This window comes from Gymnodraco acuticeps, unplaced genomic scaffold, assembly GCF_902827175.1.
Source record: "Gymnodraco acuticeps unplaced genomic scaffold, fGymAcu1.1, whole genome shotgun sequence".
Lineage (NCBI taxonomy): Eukaryota > Metazoa > Chordata > Actinopteri > Perciformes > Bathydraconidae > Gymnodraco > Gymnodraco acuticeps.
Window position 1 is genome coordinate 620,781 of NW_022992339.1, and position 13,819 is coordinate 634,599.

Genomic DNA, 13,819 nt, shown 5'->3' on the forward strand with positions numbered 1-13,819 from the left:
CTCGAGTATGGGAATGTCGCTTGGTCCCCCATGTACAAAAAGGATGCTGAGCTCATCGAGGAAAATACAGAGAAGGGCAACGAAGCTGGTTCCAGAACAAAATGACCTACCATATCAAGAACGACTGCAACGTCTTAAAATCCCGAGTATGTATTATAGAAGGGCGAGGGGAGATATGATCGAAGTTTTCAAATATCTCCACAACATCTACAAAACATCATGCCCAATACAACGGGATTATAACACCAGGACTCGTGGACACTGCCTCAAGTTGAAGAAACAGTACTCAAGACTGGCTATCCGCCGCAACTTTTTCAGCCTGCGTGTGGTCGACTTGTGGAATGATCTGGCAGAAAGCGTTGTCACATCCAAGACGGTTAACTGTCTCAAATCCCGCCTCGACCACTACTGGTCAAACATCACCTTCACTTTGGACTATGTGACTGTTGCCAGCATCCATAGTAAATAAAGAATCAGTGATCTACTCATTTATTTATGAGCGACTAAAAGGCCTTAGGCCTATTACAGCCGTATCCTATTGATTGATTGATTGATTGGCTGTTGACCAAGTTCGGGGCCATCTTCGTGCGAAATTCACAATTCCATATTCGTGTGTCCATCTGGTGTCAATTTCGGGACAGCGTGACGCCAGCCTTACTGAAATACTGAAATAAACCTTTAAAACTTTCATTTAAGGGGGAGATACTACAGGTGAATGGGATAGAAATCTGATCTGAGTAATATCATCACGAAGCTACCCCAGTTTAAACATTAAGACCTTTTATTTTTGCATAATGCTTTCTTAAAGGCATTATTGCACATTTTGCCTGTAGTGTCTAATGTTAAAATAGAATAAGACTCACTTGAGTTGTGTATTTCCCATTGTGTGTGCAGACATGTGTAGTTTATTCTTGCAATCTGAATTTGTGATTTTATTACTTTATTTACAGAAAGAAATGTGCTTACACTTGTCTGTCCCTTCCCTCTGTCTCTCAGGTGTCAGTGGAGACCCAGCAGACATTGAGCGTCGGTGCCAAGCGTTCGGCGCAAACTTCATCCCCCCGAAGAAGGCCAAGACATTCCTGGAGCTGGTGTGGGAGGCCTTACAGGACGTCACACTCATTATCTTGGAGGTTGCTGCCATCATCTCCCTCGGACTCTCTTTCTACCAGCCTCCAGGAGGTGATACCGAAGGTGAGAGCAGGGCCAGGAGGGGCTGGGGCTTGAGATCTGTTTTGCGCTGTAACCTCTATTCTGTTGATAATGTAGGTCAATTGTTTTTTATTCTTGCGCCTTTAAAATAAACCACACTGAAACAAAAGACACATAGCACTGGTGATAGGGAAGAGCCTTGCTAAAATGACCTCAACAATTGCACACTAACTGACCCAAGACCATTTCTTAGGTTTGAATACAGATATCAGTTATTTATTACATATACATGTCACATAAAAAATGATTTGATCATTATTGAAATTGTGCAGAAATATGGCTGGATGTGTTGTGACGACTGACATAGCATGAACCAGTAACGTTAGCGTTAGTTAAACACAATCAGGTTTTGATTCCTCAGTGGATTTAAGCAAAATGAGAGGAAGTATTTACAATGTTCAAAAACATTTGAGGGGTCAGTTACTGCGCTGTCACAATGTAACCTCTTAATGCTGAAGAGGAGTTGGCACATGAGCTGTTTTAAGCTAAATGAAAAGATGTTAGCAGGCTATCCACATCACCCTGGGGTTTACTGTCACAGAGGAACAGCAAGGCTGGTTTAAGCGAGGCCGCTCTTTTGTTCTTACATAGTTATATTACTGGCATCTTGCAGTGATACTTGGGACATTTGGCTGGGAACATCTACAATAGACATAGGCTGAAGAAACAAAAAGCTTAATGGTTGCCATTAGCTGGTGTGTTTACCACAGTGAGAGGTCCTCATAGAGAGGATGTGGGCTCAGTGAACAGGACGCTGTGCCTCTGTCTGAAACCAAATAGTTCACATCGAAAACCGCAGCACACACAAACCCCTTTATTTAGTTAGGTAGCAATAAGCTAGGTATTGAATAATCGTTTGAATAAAAGTAAATTATATAAATATTTTTAAAACTATAGAAAGAGCCAGCCTCCTTTAGGAGGTTTGGAAATCTGTCCTCTTTCAATTTCAGCTTGACCCATTTATTTAAATTTGGATCGCAGATTGTCTTTAACTTTACTTTCCATCATACATCCAATAAATGAAGGGAAATAAAAAAACAGCTGGTACTTTGAGTAGGTTAAATACAAATATATCACGTCTGGTTGTATATTTCACAACAAATCTAACCAAGTTTCCTCTGCCGCCCTCTCTCCAGCATGTGGGGTAGTGCAGGGGTCTGGAGAGGATGAAGGCGAGGCGGACACCGGCTGGATCGAGGGCGCCGCCATCCTACTGTCTGTCGTGTGTGTTGTCCTGGTGACGGCGTTTAATGACTGGTCCAAAGAGAAGCAGTTCCGGGGTCTACAGAGTCGGATCGAACAAGAACAGAGGTTCGCTGTGGTGCGTAAAGGAAATGTCATACAGATCCCCGTGGCTGACATGGTGGTGGGGGACATGGCCCAGGTCAAATACGGTAAGGACCCCATCATGAACGCTTATTGCAAAAAGGAGCAGCATTATATAAATAGTTTTACTGTTAACCCATGTTCTTATTGAATGATAAATTGTACACCCTTCATTATATCTTTAAAAATGACAAATGCCCATTACAAGCTACAAAAAAAAAAGATTAAAATTGCATTTAATTTCAGACCAGCAATGAAAAACTCAAAAAAAGGAACATATTATAATTAATATAATATAATAATACTTAGTGCTATTAATGATCAAAATGAAACATTTGAACCCTCTTTTTCACCATTGACTTGAAATGGTAAAGCCTGCATTTGTGCGAATTCAATTATATCTCTTTTTCAACAGGAAGTTGTAATGCTCCTGTCTGGACCTTTCTGGCTCTTGAAACAGTTTCAAAAATATATTACAATATCACAATGTAACTAAGTTGCATCTTAAAATACACTGTTCCTGCTGGGAGTTTGATGAGAATGTACATACCATGTTGATACAGCCAGCAGGCAATTAGCTTAGCCTAAAGACTGGAAACATCTCAGCTAGCAGCTAGGCAGACCCTTTCCAAACGTGTGCAGAAAAGCCTATTTACTCACTGTAGGAACTACTTCTGCTACACCTGTACTCAGAGGTGGGAAGTAACTAAGTACATTTACTCAAGTACTGTACTTAAGTACAATTTTGAGGTACGTGTACTTTACTTGGGTATTTCCCTTTCATATTACTTTATACTTCGACTCCACTACATTTATTTAACAGCTTTATCTACTTTTAACAAAATGCATCCCTCAATATTAAACTAGTGGACACACTTTTCAAGTAAATAAAAGAGTCCAATTATTTAAATATGTTACATATAGTCAATCAGAGCTTTTTGTCCACAACAGTAAAATGTTAGAAATTGCACATATATAAATATCATTATATTCACACATAAAGGTCATTTCTCTGCACAATGATTACTTTGACTTGTTATACTTTGACTTGTTATACTGTACTTTGAGTCCATTTAGCTGATAACTGATTGAATGAAAAACATTTTGAAAGTAGGACTTAATAATGTATTGGTACTTGAACTCAAGTTATGCATTTGAATACTTCTTCCAGCAATGCCTGTAGTGCCTATCTCTGTATCATGTAGTGGTATGCATAGTGTCCACACAAGATATTGAGACATAAATATCTGCAGGCTGAATCAACTGTGATCTGTGCACGTGTGTGTTCAGGGGACCTGCTGCCAGCTGACGGTGTGTTGGTCCAGGCCAACGATCTGAAGATAGATGAGAGCTCTCTGACCGGAGAGTCTGACCACGTAAGCAAGTCAGTGGACAAGGACCCCATGCTGCTCTCAGGTTTGTGTTTACTCATAACGTTTTTTTATATTTGCACTCCAACCTGGTAGGCCTACTACTTAGAGGAAATCAAATGGTATCCATTTAGTTCTGTATCGTTATAGATACATTTCAGTGGACACTATAACTGAAGACCTAAATATTCTTAATGGTCCGATTTATATAAAACCTGTCTCTGAAGTGTTTGGCTGAAACACCAAACAGATCATTGTAGCATCCCATAATCCCCTCTGTTTCAGCCCTGTTTCCAAAAGTGCTGATTCTGTGTCTGTATCTTTAAATGCTAATGAGCTGCTGCTGGCCACGCCCCTCTGAGAGATGATTGGCTTAAAAAACACAATGGTGCTCTAGAGGGATATGTAGGTGATACGTTCGGTCGGCTTTAGTTAGTTAGTGGCTAACCCAACAAAAACATTGTGACTTCACAAAGTGGCTAAATCTGATCAGCTCATTTTCAGACAGGTTTTCAGATAGGTGGATCAGGACAAAAAGAGAGCGGATCTGCTTTCCTTTCTGAATCTCTTAACATACTGGGGACTCATATTTATGTATAAAAGCCATGAAAAAGTGGATTTTGGGTGAATGAAATAAACACCTGGCAATTAAATTAAATTAAATACAATAGCAGGGAAATAAATACTACTAAATGTTACATTTGTATTGGGGCTGTGTCACAATGGTTCAACTTATTAGGCTACTTGTTGCCCAATTTCTGTGTGTACACGGAATGGATTCATCGACACAAAAGTTCCACACAGTTTGGAGATGTCAGAAAGGCTTCTCCTCACTTTGCAGATTATGTGGTTCTGTTGGCTTCCTCAGACCGTGACCTTCAGTGGATTGTGTGGACTGTGAGTGAAGCGCTGCCCTGAGTGAGAGAGCTCAAGTGTATAGGGATGTAAAACAGTAAGGGTGCAATGGAGTCTGCTGGACAGAGGCGTTGGTCAGCAGTAATGTGGGGGCTGCTTCAGACTGTCGTGATATGTCAAATATGTTTAAACAAGAAACCACTAACCTTATTACTTAGGAAAACACCAGAGGGAATTAAATAAAAGATTCCTACTTATTTCTCGTAATAAGAATACAAGGAATTGGTGAAAAGATATTAACTTCATTAACTCACAATGGAAGATCTAGTCAATGAAATGGAAAAAATAACCCAAACGACTCGGGAATATGTTTTTGTGGAAAGGGATAAAGGCAACAGATATAATTATCAATCAGTCCAGTTCTCCTCAGCAACTTTTAAGCACAATTCCTCCCATCCTCCCTCAAGCTACAGCAACCGGCTGTTTTCAGTGAAACATATCTGGTAAACCTGCCTAGCAGCAATCGGTATCTTGGACCACTTGGGGATGCACCATTACCTAATGAACATTGTTTTTGGTGGTTAAGGTACCCACGTGATGGAGGGCTCGGGCAGGATGCTGGTGACCGCTGTAGGAGTCAACTCACAGACGGGCATCATCTTCACCCTGCTGGGGGCTGGAGAGCTGGAGGAGGAAGGGAAGGATAAGAAAGGCAAGTGAAGGAGAGGAACCAGGAGAGAGACACAAAATACAAACTAAAAATGTTTTGGACTGTATTGAAAAAAGGTTAGAAATAGAAATATTTTTGTTGAAGAATCGGGAAATGAACATTCTAAATATTTAGTGAAACATTAGAAGAACAAAGGGTTTGGTTTTTGAAATGCAATGCAGTAGTACACTGACGAAAAGAAGAGTTTCTCTCTGCCATCTCCATGGACCAATACCTCACACTGCTCTCGAGTCATGTAGTCACACACACACACATAGATGGATTACTGAATTAGCGGGCACAGGCCCATGTGCTGCTGAGACACACACAGCGAACACACGATCCTGTAAAACAACCTCAAACACAAGAATGAGAGAAACAAAGCAACTTTGACATGTCTGTGCCTAAGGGCCCTCTATCTCATTATCTGGCTGTGTGTGTGTGTGTGTGTGTGTGTGTGTGTGTGTGTGTGTGTGTGTGTGTGTGTGTGTGTGTGTGTGTGTGTGTGTGTGTGTGTGTGTGTGTGTGTGTGTGTGTGTCCATGTACAGTGATTTGGCTGCCTAACTGATTGCAGATAAGAGCTCCAACAGGAAAAACAGCAGTTTAACCTCATCGATAATTTAGACCCCATCCTCATCCCCCTGACCCCACCCCACCCACCCCCCAACCCCCCCTCGTGCTCCCTCTCTCTGCCTATCTGTGCCTCTCACTCGCTCTCTTGTTTACCCCACTGCTGTGCCCTTTCACTCCCCTGTCTTTCCCTTCCCTCCCTTAATCTGAGAGAGAGGCTGCAGATTGAATCAATGATTGAGAGAGCGGGGGAGAGTGGGGGAGAGCGGGGGAGCCGGTGAGATTCAGGGGAGAGTGTTGGTTGGTCAATGCTCGGAGCATTAGCGTCTGCTCAGATTTGTTTAGGAGGAGCCGTGCAGTCAGAGCAGAGCTGCAGACAGCATCAGAAGCACTTACGGTTCATGTCATTACCCAGGCACTCTCCATGCCTCCACCAGCTCTCATCATGCATGGGCATGTGTGGCGTTTGTTTGAAAAGGACAAAACACATCCTGGAATGTTTGAAGTAACTAAGTACATTTACTAAGGTACTGTTCTTTAAGTTTTTTCTTTTGTTTTCATTGACCATTAACAACACTAGAAACTCTGAAATGATAGGTATATTAGCAGTGGTGTAAAGTAACTAAGTACATTTACTCAAGTACTGTACAGTACTAAAGTACAATTTGGAAGGACTTGTACTTTACTTGAATATTCATTTGTTTTGCTATTTTGTAGTTCAACCACACTACAGTTCAGACGTACATGGTGTACTTTTCCTCCACTACATGTATTTAATACTTGTAGTTACTTCACAGATGTGGATGAATGATGTGAAATATAACCAAGTGTTGAATCAGACTTTAGTTCCACCTGGAGTAAATCCACCAGCTACCCTGCAGTATACAAAGTCATTCAAACTAGCTGCACCTTTACCAGCTTTGAGAACACTTTCATGATCAATCATTATAAAACATATCATATATATTATTCTGAAATCCAATCTGCACAATGACTACTACTTTTTATGCTAATTCTTTTTGATTGCAGGACTTCTACAGTGTGGTATTTCTGTACTTCTTCCACCACGGCTAGAATGTAGATATGACCATCAACAAATCAGCTGATGATGCCTATTTCAGTAGAAAAATACACTTGTTTTATCAAAGTGTGAGTGGCACCGGAGGATGCACTCAGTGCTGCAGCCTCTGTGGGCAGGATCAGTCAGACAGTCATTACTGGAGATAATACATTATGCATACGACTTCCACCAATGCCATAACTTCTTTGTTATTCCTCATGCAATGTGGCTTTGCTATGGGGATACACACTTTTATTTTTGAATTGTCTAGCATTTGTAATTGAGGTTTTATTCAAATCACTTTTCCATGCTATTTAGTCATGTGCAAACATTCTACTATGCGGACAAACACATTCACGACTGGAGTGTTTTATTCTTCCCTCTTTGCTTCTCTTTTGTTCTCCCTTTTTGCCAAATCCTCTCAAACCCTCCCTTCCTCACACACTCCCCTAACAGAGGACAGTACTCAGTTGCTCATCTCCACAGATGCCTCTTTCAGCACAGTCACCAATGGTATGTGAGCATACAGTTGTCTGCCTGCCCCACTCCTCCCCAGCACACAGTGCAGTGAGAGTGACCTATGATGGACTCATGCATATGATCATGTCTCTCAGTCTCTTGACCCAGTGTATGAAGATGTGTGTACCTTTATTCATCTTCCCTTTAGTATTGTTTCTTTGTGGTTTTCCAAAAGTGTGTCTGTCAGAAATATGAACTGTTGGTGACTCCTTACATGTGAACACTTCTCTGTCATACATATGTCTCTCCAATCCCTTCAATGTACCTTTCTCTAAATCAACCTCCCTTTCTCACAGGAAAACAACCTGATGGAGCTGTGGAGAACAATCAGAACAAAGGTAAAGGGGTGTGTGTGTGTGTGTGTGTGTGTGTGTGTGTGTGTGTGTGTGTGTGTGTGTGTGTGTGTGTGTGTGTGTGTGTGTGTGTGTGTGTGTGTGTGTGTGTGTGTGTGTGTGTGTGTGTGTGTGTGTGTGTGTGTGTGTGTAACGCTGAATTCAAATGTGGGATGACCTTATTTCATCTGCAGGAAGAGATGCAAAGAGTGTGTAAGTGTATTTTTCTGTGTGTTTCAGCCAAGAAGCAGGATGGGGGTGTTGCCATGGAGATGCAACCCCTGAAGAGTGCAGAGGGAGGGGAGGTGGAGGACAGAGAGAAGAAGAAGACCAGCGTTCCAAAGAAGGAGAAGAGTGTGTTGCAGGGCAAGCTCACCAAACTCGCTGTTCAAATTGGCAAAGCAGGTAAAGAAGCGTCTTTCCGGACCTCATCAGGTTTCAGCAGGCGTATGAACACAGTCCATCCTGTAGCTGTCCCGCAGAGCTCCTGGTGCAATGACGTAGAGAAGGCAAAGACATTGTTTATTCTTAAACTTGATGCCAATATATTTTTGCTATTTGTTTTTAAACTATCTTGCAAAAATGTTGCAAAACCTTAACTTCTATATGCACCAAGCTTTGCTGTTTCGTTCTTATCCACAGCATTTCCTGAAGGTCCTTCCTGAGGGCAGAGTTCTTACAAAAAACATGGCAAACCCTTAATTACCAAAAAGATATTTAGTAGTTCACTGTATTTTCGGACTTGTAAACTGACATAAAAAGATTATGAAGACACACTCATTAATAATATTTGACTCTAATATGTCCACAAAGAATTTTAAACCTGGCTTTATCCAATGTTCTGTTCTGAACATGATATATGCACATATGAAATAAGAAATGACCTCATTAACATATTTAAACATTAAACAATGTTTAGATTCATACTTAGAGTGATATTTTATAAAAGGTGTGTAAAAGATGATATAAGAGCTGTGCTGGAATGTGATCACACAGATTATTGTTAAACACGGCTTTGAATCTCCCCACAGGTTTGGTGATGTCGGCCATCACCGTCATCATCCTGGTGCTGTACTTCGTCATCAACACGTTTGTTGTTGAAGGTCTGTGTGGAACAACTTCTCCGAATGCACCCCTCTCACGTCTTCCACTGTGTTCAGTATGATTACAGTTGTTATTTTGCCACAATAATTATTGATGGTGTGTGTCGCAGGTCAATCGTGGTTAGCAGAGTGTACTCCGCTGTACGTGCAGTACTTCGTCAAGTTCTTCATCATCGGTGTCACCGTGCTGGTGGTGGCTGTCCCAGAAGGCTTACCTCTGGCTGTGACCATCTCTCTGGCTTACTCTGTCAAGGTACACACACACACACACACACACACACACACACACACACACACACACACACACACACACACACCACACACACACACGACACACACACACACACACACACACACACACACACACACACACACACACTCACACCAAACACACACACACGCACACACACACACTTGATGGGGAAAAGAAAATGTGCATGTTATCTTAGATTCATTAAATTAACAATTTCACACTCTACTGATAGCATTTTCAATCATTTTAAACCCAATTATATTATATTTAAATGATGATAACAACAGACTTCAAGCTAAACCTTCTCATTCACAAATGATATTCAAAAACAGAAGGAGCCTGAATTTATATTTCAAATAAAACGATGAGGCTATTTATCATGCCGAATATATTTAAATATGCCAATGTCAAAACAAATGATATATATATTGCCAATTCTGATATGAAAAGCCTGTGGAGTAGTGATGTGTGGAGGCAGATCAGGGTTTTTAATACATGCACCTATCTGCACTGTCCAAATGTACAATACTGCTTAAAACAAGCACAATAACCCCATCTCATTTATGAATGCAGCTTCATATAAAAAGAGCATGTTATTTTCACTCTACCTGAGACTTCTTGCCTCTAACGTCAAAAGGGGCTCTTTGATTGGTAGATATGAAATGATTGATGGAGGCCAGACAGGTGCCGAACTTTACATCAAGATCTATTTTAAGCGGTGGTGGATATTACACAATAGATTGAGAAGTACTTCAGTGCTTTTTTTTGGTCAAACTTGTACTTTACATGAGTATTTTCATTGTATTCTACATATAGTCCTACCACTACATTTCAGAGGGAGGTATTGCTATTTTAAAAAAGGACTGTATCTGCCCTTGAACTTTCCACACTTAATTTACCCTGCCCTTTCTGCCTTTGTCCTTCTGCCCCCCCCTCTCTATCCATCACCCCCCGCCCCCTGCTCCCTACCACCCTCTCACGTGTAGAAAATGATGAAGGACAACAACCTTGTCCGTCACCTGGATGCGTGTGAGACCATGGGGAACGCCACGGCCATCTGCTCCGACAAGACGGGGACCCTCACCACCAACCGCATGACGGTGGTGCAGACCCACATCGGTGAGTGACACCGACAATTTGGGAATGCTTTTATTTGACAAAATGCGGTCTCGTTTGTGTCCTCAAAATAAATATGTTTTCATAGGTTTTAGGAACATAACGTGGCCTATACTTAGTTTAAACAATGAGGTTTTTAGGTGTTTAGGCTAAGTGAACTAAACTCACCTAATACAATCAGGTGTAATCTGTTGACATACTACTTTTTTTTAGTTAGTGTAACTAATTAACAAAATGGGTTCTAATGGGTTCTAATGGGTTCTAATGGGTTCTAATGGGTTCTAATGGGTTCTAAGGGGTTCTAAGGGGTTCTAATGGGTTCTAATGGGTTCTAATGGGTTCTAATGGGTTCTAATGGGTTCTAATGGGTTCTAATGGGTTCTAATGGGTTCTAAGGGGTTCTAAGGGGTTCTAATGGGTTCTAAGGGGTTCTAATGGGTTCTAATGGGTTCTAAGGGGTTCTAATGGGTTCTAATGGGTTCTAATGGGTTCCTTGCTCTGAATACACTGGAAACCACTGGTCATGTTTAAATCCAGTGTTAGACACATCTTTCCTGACATACAGCTGACGGACTGGAGCATAGAATGGTTTTAGCTTGGATAGTTACTTCATGTCTTTAAATACTGACATTTTGCCCGTGCCAGAACACTCAGTAATATTATAATATCAATTCATATTGTTTAGCAAATTATGCAAAATAATTTACATAATTATTAATACATTATTATAAATGAGCATTTATATCATTAATACCTTACTATTGTGTTTAATTAACTTTTAATTTACAATTGATCAGTGATGATGAAGTGTTACTTTATGGTCAAAATCAATAAAGAATATGAAGATATATCCAAACTTTATGTCGCTATTGTGGGTCAGGCAAAAAAAGAACACAACTCCATGATCTAAATTCTCCCTTTCAAACACAATGCCCTACTTTCAAATGCACATTTCTTTGTATATTAGATATCAATCTGTAATCATCCTGCATAACCTGAGACGGCGTCGATGACATCAGGTTGCTCTTTTATATTTCTGTCAGTAATACACTTTTCATAGCACCTTGTATACCGAGAACTCAAGACTTAAACCAATAGAGCTAAACTTCATTCCAATAGTAGAAAAGCTGTTTATCTGTAGCTAGCTATTTCCATGTTCATATCACAGATGAGACGTGTGAACATGGACTAATCTCATCAATATCACGGGCTCTTCATATGATCTGATGTGTGACGGAGGAGCAGGCAGCAGATGGGGATTCCTGTAGGCTGACTGTGCAGATTATACTTGATTTGTATTAAAGCTAGATTGTTGTTGCCCAGGTGACGTGCACCATCGTTTAGTCCCGGACCCCGGTCAGATCAACGCCCGGACGCTGGATCTGTTAGTCAATGCTATTGCTATCAACAGCGCCTACACCTCCAAGATCCTAGTGAGTCACGCACACACAGACACACACTGATCTGGCTTTGTTCTTCTCTTCAGGAGGCCTTGGTGCGTTTCCCTGCTTTATCTTTATCTGCTTTATCTTAACTTCTTCCTCTTGCCTCCCACATCTCCTTTCCTGACCTTCTCACTGCCCTAACCTACCACCCCAACTCGCTTCAATCTTACCCTGGATCAGCCGCCTGATGTGGAGGGGGGACTGGCTAAGCAGGTGGGCAACAAGACAGAGTGTGGCCTGCTGGGATTTGTTCTGGACCTCCAGCGGGACTACGCCCCTGTCAGAGAGCAGATCCCAGAGGAGAGGCTGTACAAGGTGGGCAAACACATCCACATCCACTAGCTTCAGTGAAGGTGTTATATACCGATATCTGATTTACATCCTGTATTCCAGGGTTCGAGTTATGTGGGAGCCAATGGGAGCTGAGCTCCCATAAGGAGGGGTCTCAGCTCCCACGGACGCAGTGAAATCATACATCTGTGGGGGTCGCTAATACATTACCAACAACCATTATTTTAATCACAAATAATGCATGTGTCAATGTAATGAGTATTATTTACGTTAACGAGGTAAATAGGCTAAAAGAAAAACATGTTTTCCAAAAGAACTACGCATCTCTTGAATGACAATATGCCTGCGCTGCACCTCCAAGGTGTGCAATACATTATTACGCAATCTATGTATGGAGTCAGATTTGTATGGGCTCAGAACAGTCTCATAATACACACATGCACACAGTGTTTTTCAATGCACACACAAATGTATTCCGTTTCATATACATGTAAATAAAATCCAAATACAGAAAAAAGTTTTACATATGTATTTTTGATCCTCACATATTAGTTTCCCGTTTAAATCCCCTGAACCTGCAAACACAAACAGCTTTCTGTGCACGGATCGCTTTGCATTCTTGTGTGGGTTTTTTGAGACTCCCCTGACGGTCAGCCGATTCGTACTTGTAATTTTTTCTATCTATAGCCAATCAGATGTCTCCTTCATTCTAAGCCAATCACATGAGCGCGCCCCCACGAGGGTAAGATTACTTCATATACGCATTTTGCGCAGGCCGGTCAGCTTGCTAAACAGAGGGCGGAGCTTCAGGTGATCATGCAGAGCAGCGTGTCTCCATCAGACTCAGCAGCTGATCTGATCTCTCTCTCGCGTCCGGTTATACTTCACTCGCGTTTATGTCCATATCGATCAGATCCAGCTCTCCTGATCGGCCTTTATAGAGAGCACCGATCAAACTATTAAGAGTGAATATCGGCCGATAATGACCGGCGGGGCTCCCCCCGTTAACAGGTCACTGTCTAGCACTGGCTTCGTAGTGCACTGATCGATTAGCCTAAGCTAACCTGTAGCTGCTCCCTCCACACTCACAACAACTTCATACAGACATAAATAAAGCAGCTGTATTTGCCACACAGGAAACACACATTTAAAATGGGTTTGCGTGCCGTTTTTGTGTACACAAGCATTCATCAATGGTTCGGAAAGTGGCGCTGTACCTTAATAATATAAAGGCTTGTATTTGCGTGCATTTCCTGTTCGGAAAGTGGCGCTGTACTGAGAGTGGAGGTGTCCTGACACATTAGCGCCTGCAGGCAGGCTCCATGGACCTGTCAGCTCCGGACTGCGCAAAATGTGTACATGAAGCGCTACGTCATGAACGCAAGAAATCTACCCTCGTTGGGGCGCGCTCATGTGATTGGCTTAGAATGAAGGAGACATCTGATTGGCTATAGATAGAAAAAATTACAAGTACGAATCGGCTGACCGTCAGGGGAGTCTCAAAAAACCCACACACGAATGCACAGCGATCCGTGCACAGAAAGCGGTTTGTGTTTGCAGGTTCAGAGGTTTTAAACGGAAAACTAATATGTGTGGATCAAAAATACATATGTAAAACTTTTTTCTGTATTTGGATTTTATTTACATGTATATGAAA

The 13,819-nt window shown here is 41.6% G+C and overlaps 1 protein-coding gene across 1 annotated transcript in view; it reads left to right on the plus strand.

Moving 5' to 3' along the window:
- Positions 1-996: 996 nt before the first annotated feature.
- atp2b3b (ATPase plasma membrane Ca2+ transporting 3b) overlaps positions 997-13,819 on the plus strand; it is a gene marked incomplete at its 5' end in the record, with an annotated part of 48,682 nt that continues 35,859 nt past the window's right edge. The window contains 11 exon segments of the mRNA XM_034208657.1: positions 997-1,194; positions 2,349-2,606; positions 3,829-3,954; positions 5,350-5,475; positions 7,919-7,960; positions 8,195-8,359; positions 8,986-9,057; positions 9,168-9,310; positions 10,297-10,429; positions 11,750-11,859; positions 12,052-12,186. Coding sequence (XP_034064548.1) covers positions 997-1,194; positions 2,349-2,606; positions 3,829-3,954; positions 5,350-5,475; positions 7,919-7,960; positions 8,195-8,359; positions 8,986-9,057; positions 9,168-9,310; positions 10,297-10,429; positions 11,750-11,859; positions 12,052-12,186 — 1,508 coding nt within the window.